Consider the following 19,661-nt stretch of genomic DNA (forward strand, 5'->3'; position numbering starts at 1 on the left):
TTTTCTTTGATAGGATAACTGATTTAGGAAATATTAAAAGAAGACTGTATTTATCGACGATACACAAGGAGTTGTCTGTAACCCCTCTGCATGCAAAAATTCCTCTGTTTACGATTAAGCGCGAAATAGTAGGTACCTCGGCAATATTCCTTGAACTGTGATTGAAAACTCTTTTTTTCTTTTTCTTTTTTTTTTTTCTTACTGATCAGAAATGTCTTATCTACGTTTCTAGATCTGTTGAAATTACTATTTGGATTAGATTTCAGTTCCTACCAATTAAAGACATGTGTCCCCTTTACTGGCTGGTATCAGAACCACTTAATGCTACTCATTTTCTACCCTTCCTCTAACATGAGGAGTTAATTCCTGTTTCCCAGTGCAGTTTGTGATGTGTTTGTCTGTCACTTGTGCTGGCTGTTCAGCCTTTGTAAAGCTCTCTGTGTTCCAGATACGTCTTCATTATAGCGCTCCTGGTTATGTGTATCTTCTCCTGCAGTGACCTTTTATTACATTCGCTGGAGCTGATGGCTACTTTCATGTGCTTCAAGTTCTTGCAGATTGTAGTATATATAAAATAATGTATATGTCAAACTGATGAAAATAAGACAGTAACTAGCAGCTTCACCCTGTTCCCATCTCCCATGCCCAGCCACAGCATATGGTAATAGATGTCAGGATATAAAACCTGATGGTTACAATATATCCTGGTAAAGAATCAAGTCTCAAGTACTGCTTTAGAAAATCATTTGGAGATTAGTTAGATTTCAAATATTTTAAAATATAAATATGCACCAAGAGAACTAAATAACAGTGTACAGACCAGCTGTGGATTTAAGTCTAGGCATGAGAGAGAATATTTTACAAAAACCTCTGAAGTTATGACTTCTTTTAAGATAGTTTAGGTGAAGGCAGCTGTGATTACTTTAGATTTCAGGAGTTTTCTGCTTTGTGGGAAGAACTGGTTGGATCCTCTCAAATGAATACGTATCAGATCATACCCTTGAAGGTGCCGTTAATTCATGATCCGCTGAAATGAAATTAGTTTTCTTCAGTACAGTTTCAGTTAGCTGGTCTTGGTGTCAGGCTAGCACAAATGTTTCAGGATTAAGAAGTGCATTTATGTGCACCAATTTAAATTGAATCAGAATATGAACTTCAGTTATGTATTTTAGTTTAGGTAATAAAATGTGAATCAGAGATCTAAATGCTCTGGTCACTTATAATGACAAAATATTTTAATAACCTTAATGCTTGACCAACCTTAAAGAGTAGGTCTGTATTTCTTAGTGTATCTGAATATGCATTTGTCTTCTTTTAAATGGTTATCTGCCTTTTTATTGTTGCTTTTACTTGAAGGAGGGAATATGCTGCTTTCAGTGGTTCGATAGATATTCTACATGGCTCTGAGGGTTCAACCTATTGTGTACACAAGCTGATCGTTATCAGGATGATTGGTTGTGAATAAGGCTATAATAAGTTGTTTGTTCCGTCAGTGGAACATGGTTCACGTTTCATATGCTAGCTCCCTCTATAGTTTTCTTATAAATAATGCTATTTTTGAACCTCAGCGATAGAAATACCAGTTATAATTAATTACTGCATTTTTCCATTCTGTTGCTTGGCATCTTCAAACCAAGTATTCCTTTCCTTTCCAAATTTCAGACTTAGAAGCTGAATAGTAATATATGGACCTTATTTTTTTTTCTCAAAAAATATTGACTATTTGGCATTTAGAAACTTCTACTTTTACCTTGACCTTATAAGGAAATGTGGTATGTACAGTCATTGGCTTAGTATTTTTCTCCCTGACTAAAACTTCAGTCTATTGGTCAACTAAATTTTACTCACGAGTTACAGTGTTACAGTTCAACAAATTTCATGAAAATGGTTGTATTTCTCCTCAAGGCTGTCTCTTTATTTCCTGATTATAGAAGATGTGTTAGCATCATGTTATCCCTCGCAAGATATCAGAATCGATGAGGAGAAGAATTCTTAGGAACCAGAACTATGAACATATATGTTTTTAAACGACAGAGACTCTAAATGGAAAACCTAAAGCCACAAGAAAACGTATTTTGTTGGTTCTTCTGCTTGGGTTATTACTTGTTTTATGTGAAACTTCTTTTTTTCTAGGAGGGTAATGGAGTTGTAATATGGTCCACATGCAAAATAGTTATGTGTAACTGCTTATTTCTATATTAGAAACAGCAGCAGTATACAAGTGTTGAATTACGTGGCAAAAAGTTGAACCTGTGAGAATTTAAAGAGCTACTGGACTAGCACAGGAGAGTGTAGCAGCTTGATGTTAGTGTTCTAACAGTGTTTCCTGAAGCAAATGGAATTATCCTCTAATAAGAATTAAAAACGTGTCTTTAAGTAGAACCTTTACCAAGCTAGGCAGTTGTCATGATCTGATTTGTCTTTTGGAAATGTCTTATCAGGAATGGATACATTTATTATAAAGAAGTAGGAGTTTTAAGATGTTATGATACACTGGGGACTTGTCCGTACTAGAAATCTGCCTGACAGTTTTCAATGTGGAAGCTTTGGAAAGGTCCTTTTTTTTTTTATGGATCTCAGAAAGAAATCAGCAAAGAATCTCCAGCTGTAGCCTCTTCTGCTGCAGTAACTTTAACTTATGAAGTAATATTGAATAACAAGGGTTTTTTCCCTTAAGAAAACCTTCAATAAATATACTTTCTCACAAGTTAGCTGCAGAACATATTGTGGATATGCTAGGTAAGAGTGCACTTGGGCTGGCAGTCACTAGATGATATGTACTGATTTGTTTGTATAAATAATTGCTGTAAGAGCAAAAACAGTGAAATGTTACGCATTGTGAATCACAGCCTGTGAGAATCTAATACTCAACAGAGATTTCATTTATAGAGAACTATACACTAACACTCTTCTGCAATGATTAATGTTTTATTAAAGAGTGTTGTTTCTCTTTTCTAGTGGTGCAATATGTGCATTGACTTGGTAGCATTCACCTGTGAAATATTCAGAGGAGCTGTCTTCCGGTCCTTGGATGGAATTAGTGTTTCAGCTAACTGTAAACTGAGAAAGATCTTCACTTTAAAATCCAAGCCTCAAGATACAGCTGAGGAAGGTGGTGTGTTATAATTACTATGTAGTCTTAATCATAACTGTTCATATTTATAAAATGAAAAGCTGCTTAGTCATTAGATTGGCAATTGGAAGATTACATGATTTCATGAAAATAGAAGTGGTAGTACAGCATATTAAAGCTGCTAGTGTTGAACTTTAGGTGACTAACCAAATATATGTGTACTCCTCTGTTTTAAACATTGACTTCCTTTTTTATTGAAGAAATTCTGGCAAGATTTATCAAGTAGAGAGCTCGTTTTAATGAGAGTTTCTGTTGATAGAAATCAGGTTTTGGCCAAGAAAAGTGTCTGAAAGGAAAGTACTTAAACTTAGCAGCATTTTCTGTTTGTTTCCTTGATTGTGGACATTAGCAGCTGATGACAGATTTCTTCTTTAAATAATCCAAGACAAAACTGTAACGAAACAGTGATCTGTGAAACAGAGCTATGAAACTATCGTAAACACCCCTCTGATCTTTAGTCCATTTATCCTAATGTATCCTTCTTCATTGGGAAAATAATATTGGTGGCAAGCTGAAAAATGAGAGCTTACATTTGTAATAGAGCAGGATATTGGTCAAAGGTTTACCAGTCTCCAAACCAGCATCATCGTCCTGAATCATTATTTTTCAGGGGAGTGAACGTCATTCCTCACTGATATTTGCAGTGACAGAATAGGAATTGAAAAAAGCACAGCTGGCACTTTCTTATTTTAGAGGGACCTTAGGTATAGTTCAGCTTAAATTTCATTCGAATTTCCATGTTGTGGCTTTTAAAGAACACACCTGAGAAAAGGGTTCTGGTTTCTGAAGGAGGGATGGTTAGCAGTATTGTAAGTGTAACAAAATGCATCTTCCATTTCCAAAACCTAACCCAATAAGGGAGAGTATGTGATCATTGTGGTTGGTTTTTTTGGTGGTGAGGTTGGAAATAAAAAATTACTTAAGAAATTACTACAGAGAGAATCTGGAAAATTCTCAGCAGAAACTGCTGGTGGAGGCCTCACTGGCTTTAATTTCATTTAATTCTGTCAGTGCATTGTTTTCCCTTCCAAACAGTTTTTTAAATGTGTGTAAATATTCTAAATGAGTTCCAAAATTCCAAAATGTGGTTAACGTCATGAATAGACAGCTTCAATAAACTGTATGCATGGTAAAATACTGCACTTCTAATTACGAGATCATCAGTTCTGTGATTATTACACAGCTGATGGCCATTAGCATTTTCTGTGTGCTTATGAATTTCCTTATCCAGGTAAGTCTTGAAGTTACGTGACAGCTCGAGGTTTGGCTGTGTTAAAATAACTCTCTGCTTCATACCCAATTATAGAAAAAACAGTGGTAGTTTTTTGTTATTATTAATTAACTTTCAGTTAATCATGATTTGATAAAGCTTTTTTCCTCTCAGATGATGGGACCACTTAGTTGAGCTCCACTGAATGCAACAAGGGTCCAGTTCTTTCCTTAAGCCTCTTTGGTGGTAGAATTAGTGACTTTTAAGGTGCAATGTGTGTTTTATTCTTTTAGTAGCTCATATACAGTGTGATTTGTGTTCTTGAAATGATAGCAAGTGGAAGGGAGAAACCACATACGTTAAGAAATTATTTCTGTGTAAGATCATTGAGATGTTACAAGAGGCAGGAATCCCTTTTCTCTGCCCCATGACATTGAGGCATACAAGCTGGATGCATACCTAGTTTCTGGAGGTTAGGTATGGGGCTTTTATCACTAAAACATTAGCCATTTTTATCATTTACAGTGGTAAATAATGTCCTGGCTTGGTGGAAAAAGTGGTTGAACAATGTGTCCACTACTGAAATCTAACATGGGACACTTGAATATTTTTCTATTAGTATCTCAGTACTTGATCCATTATTCATCTTTGGTTTTGGAGTTATGTTGTCCTCTTTTTACCCATGGAAAAGAGGCTCATTTTCATTAGCTTACTATATTCAAGTCCTAGGAAATTTGGAATTAATTTGCATCAGAACATTAAGAGTGGTTCAGACTCTGGATACCTTTCTTCATAGAGAATAACTTTAATAAACTTGGTCTGTATTAGCTACCAAAGGAAAAGCAGGGACAATCAGATGACATTCTCCTGTGCCTGTGTCACCAGAATAGATAGGGTGACAGCTTTTTAGTTTGTCGTGAAAGTGTAATAGTGTCCAAAGCTTAGACTGAAAGCTTGTCAAATTCTTTATTTGCATATATGGGACTTTCTCTTTGCTACTTCAGTCCCACTGATATCAATCCCATTTTCAGATGTTCATTTTGTCTACAAATCAGTATTAGAAATAAAGCACAGTTGTAATAAAAATTAACAGGTTTTTATTATTATTTTGTTTTGCTTGTTCACTTGCCTAATCAAATAAGTTGATTTATTATGTCCATTCCAGCTGATGGTGCATATTTCCTAGTTTAAATGTATTCAAATTTTTTGGCCAAAAAAATACCACAGTATCATTTTAAAATTTACATGCCTTTTGTCTTAAAAATGAACATTGCAGCAATTTTTTCTAATTACTGTTATGTATTACATTGTTAGAACCATATGAACCGTATGCAATCTAACAAATAAGTCGAATTTAATTCCGTTATGTCATCTGAGTGAAGTAAAGCCCGTGGTTTTTTTATTCTAGGTGTGAGTGTTGTTCCGTTTACGCCATGTGAGCCCACAGAGATTATTCCTCGAACCTGCCAGCTGAATACAGATGTGCCACAAGTTACACAAGTGCTGAACCTGACTAAAATTCACAAGTCAGAAGTAAAATGTAGGAAACATCCAGTAACAGTGCAAGACACAGGTATTCTGTTGTGTTAAATTACTGTGAATACAATCTGTACAGTATGCATGTAAATAATGGATCTTTTGTAAAGTGCATGTTAAGACTTCCAGTGTCTTAAAATAAAACATGACCACTCTTCCATAGCTGTAGTATCTTGAGCACAGAGACACATCTGTTCTATAGTCTGAGACCTGTGCACAGCCTGGACAATTCTAATTCAAGCGTAGGATTTATAAGAACAATATTTGAGGTATGTCTTCTGAATGGACACTGAAGTGTGGTTGTTCAGTTGTTACACTTCTTCTTAAAGTATGTGTACATTAATGAAACTCTGCTAACAAAATTACCACGTGTAGTCTCCTCAGCTTATACTCTGAAAAAGGAAATCTTGTCTTTTGGTGTCTTGGAGTTACTTGAATGTTTCTGTAAGCTAAAATATAATAAAATACATAGTTTAGACTTTGACAGCATGACATAGAAGAAATTTATTAAAGAAGTTAGGCAGTCGTGTGCCAAAATACAAACTATTGACGGGTAAAATCTAAGAGACAGAAAGCAAACAGGATCAAATTTTTCAGTGTATTATAGCTGAAGGATAACAAGCAGAAGGCCTCATCTTTTTTTTGTTCTAGGCTCGGTATTGTTTTATTATAATTATGAATAATCTCAAAAGAGAAGTGAATAATGTGGGAGCAAAACTTTCATATAATGCAGAGACTAGGTTAGTAAATAGTGGGACTTCAGAGTGTTTAAAACTTTTAAGATGGACAATCCTCTATGCAGTTTTTCATGAAAAACACTGGAGAGCAGGTACCATGCAGGAGATGTCATGTTTTGCTAAACAGAGTTTCAGTTTACTGTTCTTACTTCTTGTGGTTACTGTATTGAAAAATTACGATCTAGGGACCACTGTACAAGGTAAATGTGTAACAACAGAATGTAAAATCCAGCTTTGCTAAATGCAAAGCATTGTATTGGGGAGAAATGTTAACTGAAGTTAAGCTTTAAAGTGTCAAAATTAAATGACTTAAGGAAGGAGGGTTATCATCACCATAGATATAGCTCAGTGGAAGTCTCAGATTAATATGTAGCTTCATTTTTGAAAAACTAAGATACTGTGAAGTTCAAATTCATATGAAATGGAAAATGTATCAAACCTTTAAATCCATTTTGCATTATTATCTGAAATACTGTGTACATTATCAGTTGAACCATCTCAGGAAAGGTTTTACAGACAGAGAAGTGAATCAGAGAGAAGCAGCATGAATGAAAAACTTACATGAAGATATGCTGAAAACATTAAAAATTGGCTTAAGGGACTTTATAAAGTAACTAGTGATACAAAGAAAGTTCAAAAAAACAATCTGCTTTTCCTATCTCATGGCATAAAACCAAGACATTTGACGTGATGATGCAGTTGAAAATTAAAAACTGATAAAAGAAAATACCATGTTACGCAGAATGTGATTAAAATAGTGAAGCCACTGCTACGATAAGCTGGTGAAGTAAAGAAATTGATATGATTTCAAAATCAGTTGGCCATTTGTGTGACTAAGAGTAATGTCCATGTCATATTTAACACCAGTAATAACATGAAGGGAGAATTTAATCTTGTACTTCTAGGTTTTTTCCAGCCTTACTCTAAGAACTATGTTGAAGGCAGATTATTACATAAAACCCTACTGAAATGATCTTGTGCAATTCATGAAGCATTTGGTTTGGGCCACTATTTGAAATTGGATGTTAGACAGATTATTGACCACTTCTTAAATAGCACTGGTTTTGTGTTTAAGTTGTCATGTCTGTCTGTCTTAAGATTTGTAAGCCAAGAATCAGTAGAAACGGAATGGTAGAAGCAAACGCCAAGATTTGAATGTGAAATTGCTTCAGTAGACTTGGGTCAGACAATTCATTGCTTTTTACTAAAGCTGCTGTTTTGCTTTTACACTGGGTATTGCTTCCTACCTGAATAAAGTCAATAGCAAAACTTCACTAAGGCAAATGTCTTCACAGTCCTTAATGTTTGATTCAAAGTAACGAATGTCTCTTTAAAGCAATTTTGTCGTGAGATAGATCATCATTAAATGACTGCAGTAGAGTAAGAAGCATAGATTGTTTGTGTTCATTAATGGAGCTGTGTAGTTGTAAAATTATTCACAGACAGTAGTTCTCTAAAGGTAACTGGAAAATTTTCACCTACTGACAGGTTTTTTTTGTGATTGAACAAAACCAGGTTTTTTAAATCAGTTGTTGAGTTTTGAAGACATCAGCTACATTTCCAATCAGGAAATAAATCAATGTCAAAAAGGCCAGTATTTTTCACTGGTGGTACATTTCATTGATTAGAATTCTAAACATATCAAAAATATAATTTCCTCACTCCCAGGATATTACTGCTTTGGTAAATCCAGTTGCACATAACTAACTTGTACTTTTTTTTAAAAAAGTTACTCAGTACATCCATTTGCACCAGTAAATATCCTGGAATATGTGCAAGCACTTCTTTCAAAGGGAGGGTTATAATAAATTTTAAAATGAGGCTGCTGTTCATGTCCTTCATGGAGATCTGATAATTTCCCCCTTAAAATATTGACTCAATGGTTATTTTCAGCTTAAACTTGAGAAGTACATAGACTTCTTACTGCTAGAGCTTAAAAAAAGCTCACACAGGTGAAATCTCTCTCTCTAGGCACCCTCTTTACTCTTTTGTTAACTTTATTATTGGCTTCTGGATGAGACACAAAATTGAGCCTTTAATTTGGCCTAAACAATAATTGCAATGTCTTACTAAAGTTTTTCCTTTTCCCTTTACTCTGAACCACCTTTTATGAGTTATTGATTCATCACACTAAAACAGGGTAGTGGAACATCTCTGGGGAAGAAAGTAGGTCTGAAGTAGCTTAAAAGTGGGTCTGAACAAGCAAATTGGATACAAATATCAATTTCTAATACATCCTCATCCGTGTCGGCAATGTCAGAAGTGGTGCTGTAGGTAAGGAAGATACGTTTTTATTCCACTGCTTTTAGTACTTTCTCAGTCTTGAGGATTCTCATCTTTAGTGTTTGAATTCATTGAATAATCATTTTAAAGGAATCAGATAAATTACAGGCAATGATAACTACTGAAGTTTGGTACTATAAAAGACAACTCTATTGCAGCCAACAATAGTATTTAGGATGTAGCATCTCATGAAACTCTAAAGAAAAATAAACTTTGAAAGAAGTATTTCTTTGAGAAACACCTTGACAATATGAAAGGTTTAAGAAAATACTTTTACAATTTCTTCTGCTTTTACCACAATATGAAAAAAACAACTTAAGGATTTTTATCATCCACAGTACCATAACATGCAAGTACCATTTTGGTAATATTAAAGAGCAAATAGTATTTTTAGACTATTATTGCCCTACAAGTAGCCAAGCAAAACTTCTGTTGTGAAATTTGATTATAAGTTTGCATTTGAAATAGCAAAGGAAACTCTGGAATTCAGTTTCTCAGTCACTGTGTCAAAAAATTGATACTTGGTTGAACAGTCAAAATTGTAAAACTGAAATGAGTACAATAGTGTGAATGATGTATCTAAATAGAAAAACAAATGTTCATTTAAAACAAGGCTCAGGTTTTACTGTCCAGACTACAAGGACATATAGCCCTTAGGTGTGTATATATAGAGTAAAATAATTAATAACATCCCTGACCTGAAAATTACATGCCTTCAGGTTTAATCTTCATTTTTGGTTCCATCTTATGAACACAGCTTGTGTTTCCAGACATGCTTTTCAAATTTCAGAAGTTGACCTTCTTGAAAATGGAAGCTTTGCCGTGTTTAAGTGCATTTTAATTGGCAAATGTTCTTTTTATTTGCTAAATTTTTTGTTAGACGAGAATCAAAACCCCAAATTATTTTTAGTATCATCCACTTTTAATTACACATATTATTTCATTATGCCATCAACACACTGCTATGTGTAGATGTAGGTAATTAATTGCAGTCAATTAATGTGTTCATAAAGAGAGATTTTCATGCAAATCAGCTTTTATAATTGGAGCTAACACCATCCCAAGGTAGTCAGCAAATTAAAGAAATGGATGTTAAACCAAGAAGGGTCATCCAATCTTGTGAAATGGCAGCTGTTAACGGCAACCAAATGTCACATCAGGAAGAAGGAGAGAAGGTAATGACAGAAAGTGGCTTCTTTTGTGCTTATTAGTACAGTAAATTATGATTTTTGGTGGCTAATGCATGGTATTCTTTAGTTCCTTGATGACACTGGCAATAAAGCTGATCTTGAAATAAGATTAAATAATTGTATGAAAGACGCTTGGAAGAATTGACAAAATGTTTTGTTCCTACTTTATTGCTTCATGAAGGCGTCAGATCTCTAAAGCGAGATAGCAATTTAACACTGGTGGTGTAGCAAGACAAAAACCTTCAGACATTCTAAATTTTAACTATAAATGAATGTGGAAGTTCCCTTTTTATCAGCCCTGGAAAGGAGAATTCACTGGCAATCCTGGAGAACTAAAAAGAAGGAAAGCAGCTATGACGTGCAGTTCTGCAGCCCTGCTGATAAAATTAATACATAACCATCTTACTGTCCTTCCCTTTTAATTTTTTTTCCAGAACTTTCACCTGCCTTCCATGGTTATTTTTTGTCTTGCAGTCTGGTTGGCATTTTCCATGCTTGAAAAGGATTATAAAACTATAACTACATTTTAAACAGTAAAACAGTAAATAATGAAAGGGATAGAACGCTTTAACAGGACTAGACTGTGTTTGCAATATTAGGGCTCAGCCCTGGTAATACAGGAGATTCAGTAATTTCAAAAAGCAAGCTGCAGGTAGATAGTTCTGCTGTGAGTGATACCTTGACAGTGTCGCCTCAGTTTTCTTACGCTGTTATTTATTTATTCTGTTATTTATTAATTCGTTTTTTCTTCCTGTCAGAAGTTAGGTTTTCATTGAAGTTCTAAAGAAATCATGCAAATCAACTTTTTTTTTGTTCATAAATAACCACTTTTAAAATAAATCTTTAAAGCAAGGAGATTAGAAATGTGTCTGTATAATAGAGCAAAAGTTTCTTGCTTGTATGTTGACACACTTTTATAAAATACGCATTTGCTATTCCTGCGTATTTCTAAGGGAAGTGCTATAAAGGAGCATAGTTTTAATGTATGTTTAATATTCTTAATTCTTGTATTTCAGTTGATTAAAAAAAGTATTAAAGTTGATTCTTTGTAAGTACTGTAATTTTTTTAAAAACTTATCATTTTTCTGAACTTAGGTAGCTTGATTAATAGAGGACAAAGCAATCTATGCAGCAGTAAAACTCAGGATGTGTCACACATTGCGTTTGGATCAAAGATCCTGGGGCCACCTCCATCTTCAAACAGAAGAATCAGTACAAGGTTATCTGGAGAGGTAAGGAGGTGTGAATTACAAAACTGCTGCACTTCTACAAGGAGGAGATTGACAAGCAGAGGAGTCACATTGAAGTGTTTTTCAGACCCGATGTGAGGCTGGGTCTGGGGTTCTGTGTTCAGTCATAGACCTCAGTGCAAGAGGTGCTGGAACATCCCATGGAGGGCAAGGAAAATGCTTGGGTGGCTGTAGCACATGACATGGGTCTGTTCAGCCCACAGAAGAGAAAGCTAAGGGAGAATCTAGCTGATACTATCAACTAATGCAGAGAATACAAGCCTTATGAGGAGCGGCTGAGGGAACTGGGGTTGTTTAGCCTGGAGAAGAGAAGGCTAAGGGAAGACCTCATCACCACCTACAACTGCCTCAAGGGAGCTTGTAGAGAGGTGGGTGCTGGTCTCTTCTCCCAGGTGATGGGGGATAGAACAAGGGGAAACAGCACCAAGCTGTGCCAAGGGAGGTTCAGGTTAGAGATAAGGAGGAAGTTCTTTCCTGAGAGGGTCGTCAGAAGCTGGCACAGGCTGCCCAGGGAGGTGGTGGAGTCACCATCCCTGGATGTGTTTAAAGAGCGGGTAGACGAGGTACTTAGGGATATGGTTTAGGGGGTAGACAGGAGTGGTTGGACGTGATGATCTCGGAGGTCGTTTCCAACCGAGCAATTCTGTGATTCTGTGTAATACAGACCCAGATTCTTCTAAGAGGTTCACAAAGAAGGACAAGAGGCAGCAGACCCAAATTGCAGGGAAGCTCTGATTGGGTATGACAGTAAAGTGCTTCAGTACTGGAACAGGGTCATAGGAGATTGGGGAATGTCAAAACTCGACTGGAACAAGCTGATCTCATTTCAGCATCAGGCCAACAGAGGTCTCTTGCTACTGAAATTACTCAGTGATTTTTATGTCATTCGTATTTTTCTGAAGTTTTTCTTCTAGACTGCTGAAATTTGTGCGTGTAAATACTTTTCTTTATGACGCAGAAACTGTATTTCAGTATGCTCTGAGTGGATGATGGTCAGCCAGACAATAGCCTGTGTGATGCTGCCAGTTACAGTGCCAGGGAACACAGCTGGTCTCGCTCTGCCAGCAAACATTGTGCAGGTTTTAGGAGTCTGATCAGGACTCAAATTCCCAGTTTAACATTGTGAATAAAGGATCCAGCCTAAGGAAGTAGAATCTTCAATAGGAAGTCAATTGAAAGCTAAGACATAAAATGAGATTCCTTTCCCTGCAGAAGAAAGGACCCCTTCTGAGGTCTACAATAGCCACAAGTTTCACTATCTTTTTATCCGGGTGGTGAATTTTAATAATTTTTTCCTTTGCTTTATTTCCATTTTACTCAGTGAAAAAAAAAAAAACCAACCCTGCCTGGTATTAGACTCTCAAGACTGAAAATACCACAAAGAACTGTACCTACCACAAAGTTTTCTGAAAATATAGTTTGGGTTGGTTTTTTTTAATAGATTTGGTAATGTTATTTTAAAATAAGCTTAATTCAAAATATGCATTTACCTTTGAGTGTTTTGAAAGCTGTTACATTTTTGTTTTTCATTAAGAAAATTATGTCTTTCAAGGTAACAAAGACTATTGGTAGCAAAAGTAATCAATCGTGCCAACTTCAAAGTTCAGGAAAGGAAACTGAATCCGTGCAAGACGTTGAGAGACTGGAGCTGTCATTCTCACCATGCTTTGGCTCTTTAGCTGAAGAAAGCAAGAGAAATTCTCACCAAACAACTAAAGATGTATGTCAGAATGGTAAGAGCATAAAGCAAAGATTCTGTACAGTTCAGAAACCTTGTCTACCTTGTTAATTAATGAAGACTTCTGTATTAAATCACGACTTGCTTTCCTGTATGAGCTTGAATAAATGCTCATTCTCTCTGCAGTGGCATACAAATACGTATGGTGTTTGAGCAAGGGATCACCACCTGCTGCCAGTAGCCACAGCTTACCCGTGTATTCAGCTTTCCCTCATGCTGTGTACATAACTGGGCTACTGCCGTGGTTCTTGATGATTTTGCAGACTTTTGCAAGCCTGTTTTTTATAACTTCTGTGGTTTCCCTCCTGCCACGCTTACTGTTAAATTTTTACTTTCTTGTGACTGTCGTATTCCAATTCCCATGCTGTTTGGAAGATATCTGTATCCCAGGACTGTGCTCTGTATGCTGTTTTTCCATGCCTCAAGTAAGAAAAGCACACAATATAAGCTTTCACATGCATTTCATAAACTTCTGGGTTGTATTTCAGACCCTGCAATTCAGACTCAGGAAACCTCAGAGAGTGGAAGAGCAGACTTTCAGCTCACCTTACCACAAAGACCATCAGCAGAAAAGAACAGACATAGATTATCTCCGAAAAATGCAGCCGAAAACACAGCGGAGATAACTAGTGGTATGGTGCTCATTTGGTGTTATTTTACATCTCGGTTATGTGTGGCGAGGGGGACACTGTGTTGTGAAATTTGAAGGACCCAGAAGCAGTTCACATAAAATATAAATGTCTGTGTTGTGGGGGATTATGAAAATCAAACACCCTGCTACAGAATTGCTTTTGAGCCTTGATAGAGATTTGCAGGATTAAGCAGAGTACCAGAGCAGTGAGTGAATAAAAAAACCAAAAATTCCGTGCTCTCATCATTAAAGGGAAAGAACTAAAAATAATTTATTCTTTAAATCACTATTAAATTTAACGCTAAAGACTCCAAACATCAAATGTGTGAGAAATTTTACTTGTCCCAGATAAGAATTTAGGATATTAAGTATGGTTCCCATGTAATAGCGGGGGATTTTTATTTTGTTTTTACGGTTCAGTGGCAAATTATTTTTTTTTTATTAACAGAAAGACACCTCGCTTATGTTGAGGTTTATTTTTTTCCTTTCACACCTATCTGCCAAAAGGTGTGAGTATTTTTTGTCATACAGTGTCAATCAACTTGTTTTGCATGTGCCTGGAAAGTACTTTATTGTGGCAAAAATAGCCCTTGTCTCTATGAAAGTGCTACTTTCTATTAAAAGGTATAGCCACCAACTTGTAAAGTGTGCAGACTGTTCACGTCTGCTCAAAATATACTAAATAAATGGTCCTTTGCATTGTGAGTTACTTCCATTTTGTTTAATCTTTGAGATGTTTAGAAGGAATTATACACTATGACAATGTCAGTAATCCATAATTGCTGCATAGATTTCATAATTTGACTGAAACAGATGCAAGATGCTAAGACAAGTAGAACCTTCTGGAGAATTTCTAAATTACTTCCTATTTACCTGAATTCTGAGGCAGAAATCACTGTTTTGTTCTTCATCTTGAACACCAGGGACTCTATGTAGTGCTAGAGTTTCAGAAAAATGAATCAACACTTGTTATTTTATGTAAATTTGTCTGATATGAAAAGACAGACTTAGGGTAGTAGGCTGGCAAGTCTAAATGCCTTATTGAAAATTCAGAAGCTGAGAACTGAGGAAGATTTTTTTGGAGAAAATTTTTTTCTCCATATCTTGATTGCTTAGCACTGGTTGCTCAGTTTGCAGATTTCAGTTTCTTCTCAAGACATGAAGATGTCCAGCTGTATGCGGATGACTTAACGGTTTCTTTATCCTGTAGTACTGGATTCATCTGAGTTGAAGAGCTTCCTGTAGACAGCCTCTTCATCAAGGAAAGTCCTCTTCTGTTCTCAACTTTTTCCAAAGAGGGATAAACTTGACCTCAGAGAGGGACAGGCATCCTTTGAGGAAAAGTTCACAGCGAAGGGGGGGAAATTCAAAAGCAGAAACATCTACCAAAAAATGAGGAACCTAATAATTTTAAATAAAATTACACCATTCAACAAATACAGCTGCATAAAATACTGTACAAATCATGTACAGAAGAAAGTGAAGTATACACTGACATTATCAGATGAGAGAACAAAAACGCTTCTGCTGTTTCTTACCAAGCTGGTTTTGCATTTGCATTTGCATTTTAGAAACAAGTACCTTTCTAATACTTCCAGTCCTGACACTCTGACAAAGTGTTGATGTACAAACACCTATGACAAGTCATTGGCACAAGACCACATTCCCCATGCAGGTGCAAGCCTACCTGGTTTCTGGCTCCCTGTTTACACTGGTCAAAACAGGTCGTATCAACAAGACTCTACCATACACTTATCACCAGGCATTTCGTATTCTTGAGCCCTGTGCAACCATATCCTGTGGTGATCTTGGGATAGTACTGTACTTCTTCTGCCATTAGCTTGAGTCAATTAATTTAAATTTCATAGGGAAGCTTTCATAGGTGATCTTATTATCTTAGAGTTTAGTCACTGCTATTTATAATAAGGTATTTTAGATTTATTATAGAACTCACATCAGCATGTCTTCTATGGCAGGTGTGCAGTACTTTTACAAAGGTAAATTGTTTTTAAGCAAGGAAAAAAATAAAATGAATGAGCATTGTTTGTAGTTTGTCAATCTTATTTATGCAATGCTGAAACCTTCATTAAAATGTTAGGCAGCAATTAGAAGCTTTAGCATAAGTCTGACTGTGTAGAAGAACTAATTAGATGTTTAGGTGATCATTCTTGCATTTATCTTGTTTGCTGCAATGTTGTGATTACATAGTAATTTGCATATTTTGCTAAGAAGATACTCCAAATTGTTCATTACCATTGACATGGAAATGCTGAGTTAAAAAGAAGCTCCAGTTTAGTTTGTGGGGGAGAGATAATGGGATTTGGTTTGGTCCAGAACACCCTATATCATTTACTTGTAAACTGTGAACAAAATGGTGCACTGACTGCAGCTTACAGAAGTTGTTGAACTCCAAAGCCAGTATAAAATGTCATCTTAAAGCCTTACAGACTTTTCTGTCTTCCCCCTGTATATTTCATTAAGAATGAGTACTCTTGTATACAAACTAATAGTTGCATTTAATTTAACCCAGGTACATTTCTTCAACTTCTCTGGAAACAAATGTTGTTCTTTACAGAGAAGCTTAGACTGAAAAAGCAGAGTATTCAGATGAAATATTACGCAGACACTAAATCTTTTAAAGTCATTCTTTATATTTCTGGAGTACTTCTGATCTGGGTAAAGACATTACTCACAGCGGTGAGTAAAGTGATGTGTGAGAAGTTTTTGGGTGCCTGTGTCAAAGCCAGGAGTTCAAGCTTCTAATTGTCTCCTCTTCTCTAAGCACTTGACAAAAACTGTTATTTAGGGCTTTTATATTCTGATGCTTAATTCAAAATTGACTTGAAATCACAAAAACCAAGTGGTTTGACACCATTTTTTGCTTCAGAATTAATTATAAAATTCTTTCTGTAATGATCTCTGCGGATTAAACAGCAACAACTGCATTAGAAGTCATTCTAGAATGAAAAGAGAACGGGAGACTGCGGGTAGGGAAGTCGGTTTTTGTTTTGTCAGGAGGCCGTAATAAAAATGAAGTGACTCATTCACAGTCCTTTGTGCATACAAATGAGCAGACCCTCATCAAGTGGGTTGTACACTAAATGTATAACCATGCCGTAGAGGGCTCGTTGCAGTGGTCTGAGCTATTACTGCGTGTTTGAAAACTGCAAAGACAGCGTGATACAGGTCACATGTAATTACATGATGGGGGAAAAGGCTTTCTGAACACTGAAGAAGAATATTTTCTACATCTTGCCATTGAAACCAAGTAAAATGTGTCTAGATTAAACTGGGGAAGGGTGGATGCTGGACTGGTCAGAAGGCTGCAGAATACTAAAATATCAAACACAGCAAAAAAGCCAAATATCTTCTTAGGTAGGTAAGATATCTTTTTGTTTTGAAAATGCAGCAAGTTGAAAATTTTACTATCATTGCCTTATGAAAAAAAGAGTTAAAAGCATTTTAGACTTAGCATCCAGAATAGCGGAGGGAAAGATCTCTTCACATACAGGAGAGTTGTCCAGCCATTGAAGTTTGGGGATAAGTAACGTTTTAGTGGCATTTCTGTGTAGCCTGAGGGCTTCTTGACTATAGATGATCTTCATGTAGAGACTGAAAAGTCGTCTCTTCTGGAACAAGAAGGTGGAAGCCATGAAAGTACAGGTCCTACTTCTCACTGCTTCGTACCACTAACCACTGGGTATTAACTGGAGTTTGGCAGCTTTACAAGCTATCTTCAGTAAACTGGAAAAATCACAGCAGCCCAGTAAGAAGAGGGCTGTTTCTCCTGGTGTTCTCCTTCTTCTCCTTCCTTTTGCCTTCATTTATGGTGTTCAAACTACTTTTTTTCTTTTCTTTCTTTCCTGCAAAGCTGCTGAATCTGCCTGACGTGATAATTGGCTCTAACAAAACTAGAAAGAGGAGAATACGGTAGTAAATTAACTGTCTTCTGTGACGGCAAGCATTTTATTATTGCAGCGCTACTTTATTATTACATTTTTAGTATTTTTATTGAGGCTTTTTTAATACCAGTGGTGGTAAAAGTTTTATGGAGCCAGAAAGTTTCAAGATCTAGTGAATAATCCACACCACACTACCTTTAATGAAGATAAGGGAGTGTTGCATACTTGAACAGTTCTCTTCTCTGATGCTGTTTGAGATTGGTTTTAATCAATCAAATTGACATTTCTTTCTATACCATCATTCCAAACAGTAAAATATAAGTTAACAATAAGAGCATAAAAACGGCCTTTTCATGTTTATCTGGTGCTCTCAATCTTTTAACCCATTTCTGTAGTTTATTGTTCGACTTAAAATTGGCAGATTAGTACTGCCTGTATTCAGGGAAACTTGGTGAAACAGATATCTTCATACATTTTTCATGTCACACTATTTTTCATCACGACTGTAATTTGAAATTGAGATTTAAACTGTAAGTTCTGGGCATAAAAGAAAGTGTCGAATTTCAGCAATAAAGCAGCAGCAGATTGTAGTAGTATGAACTTTCCACTAACTATGTGTGGTTATTTTGTTTTAAATGTCAGCCACAGGAAGTGCTTACAGAAAAAGATCAGTAGCCAGGTTTCATAAAATTATGCTTTCTAGAATGGAATTAAGTTGAACATTTTCAAATCTTAACAGCTAAATAAATAGTTTCAGATTTGCAGATTAGGTCGAGAGAGGTTCTCCTCCCCCTCTACTCTGCTCTGGTGAGACCGCATCTGGAATATTGTGTCCAGTTCTGGGCCCTCAGTTCAAGAAGGACAGGAACTGCTGGAGAGAGTCCAGCGTAGGGCTACAAAGATGATCAAGGGAGTGGAGCATCTCCCTTCTGAGGAGCAGCTGAGGGAGCTGGGGCTCTTTAGTTTGCAGAAGAGGAGACTGAGGGGAGACCTCATTGGGGTTTATAAATATTTCAAGGGGGAGTGTCACGAGGATGGAGCCAGGCTCTTCTCGGTGACAAACAATGATAGGACAAGGGGTAACGGACACAAACTGGAACACAGGAGGTTCCACTTCAATTGGAGAAGAAACTTCTTCTCAGTGAGGGTGACAGAGCCCTGGCCCAGGCTGCCCAGAGAGGTTGTGGAGTCTCCTTCTCTGCAGACATTCAAAACCCGCCTGGACGCCTTCCTGTGTAACCTCATCTGGGTGTTCCTGCTCCGGCAGAGGGATTGGACTGGATGAGCTTTGAGGTCCCTTCCAATCCCTAACGTTCTGGGATTCTGTGAAGGCTTGCACGTTATATATCATAGCCTGTGGATTGTTTGAGCTGTGATCTGGAAATGTTTTCATTAACCTCACCTCACTTAGAAAGCAGCCTGATCTTCTTTGGTGCATCCTTGTCACTCTTCCAGCCTCATGAACCTGATAAGCAGAGTGTTTCTGTATTAGAAAAACTTGTTTTGCTGTACAAATTCCAGAAAACTCGAGCGATGAGGTTAACATACAATTTACATATTTGGCACTGAAGTAAACATTGTGTGTTTCAGATGAATGGGTGTTTCCAGAAAGTTTCACTGAAAGTATTCAGTCGGAAAGGAGTGAGCAGTTCATAGCCGCTGAAGATTCAGCCTGCCATAATTTAAGCTCACCACAGAACGCCTCTCTGGAGCATCACAGCAGTGAAACAGTTGATCATGAAGGGAATAATAAAGAGATTTTCATATTTTCATCAACACCTCGATCAGCTCCTCATGGGAAGTCTTCAGATATATCACCAGAATGTTGCATTTTTCCTGTGGATTTGAAGCAAGACAGTAACGGAGTACATGGGCAAATCCAAATTGAAGAGAACTTTCAAGGAAATGACAGCAGTAAAGAGGTAGGTGACTTTGTACATGTAATTCTTGATAAAGTAGTCTTCATCCTAAGACTCCTAAGATGAGATTCTGTCTTCAAGCTAGACAGAGAGGATAAATCATCTTTTCCCCATATACCTGCGGGTAGGTTT

General features: G+C 36.6%; 1 protein-coding gene across 1 annotated transcript in view; it reads left to right on the forward strand.

Annotated features, from left to right (window-relative positions):
• Window positions 1-19,661, forward strand: part of LOC104547969 (chromosome unknown open reading frame, human C3orf67) — a 71,728-nt gene that overhangs the window by 16,718 nt on the left and 35,349 nt on the right. Inside the window, exons 5-11 of the mRNA XM_010193863.1 lie at window positions 14-128; window positions 2,959-3,115; window positions 5,752-5,916; window positions 11,185-11,321; window positions 12,892-13,072; window positions 13,566-13,709; window positions 19,201-19,532. Of these exons, the coding sequence (XP_010192165.1) occupies window positions 14-128; window positions 2,959-3,115; window positions 5,752-5,916; window positions 11,185-11,321; window positions 12,892-13,072; window positions 13,566-13,709; window positions 19,201-19,532 (1,231 nt within the window). The remainder of the gene's footprint in view (window positions 1-13; window positions 129-2,958; window positions 3,116-5,751; window positions 5,917-11,184; window positions 11,322-12,891; window positions 13,073-13,565; window positions 13,710-19,200; window positions 19,533-19,661) is intronic.

This window comes from Mesitornis unicolor, unplaced genomic scaffold, assembly GCF_000695765.1.
Source record: "Mesitornis unicolor isolate BGI_N332 unplaced genomic scaffold, ASM69576v1 scaffold8501, whole genome shotgun sequence".
Lineage (NCBI taxonomy): Eukaryota > Metazoa > Chordata > Aves > Mesitornithiformes > Mesitornithidae > Mesitornis > Mesitornis unicolor.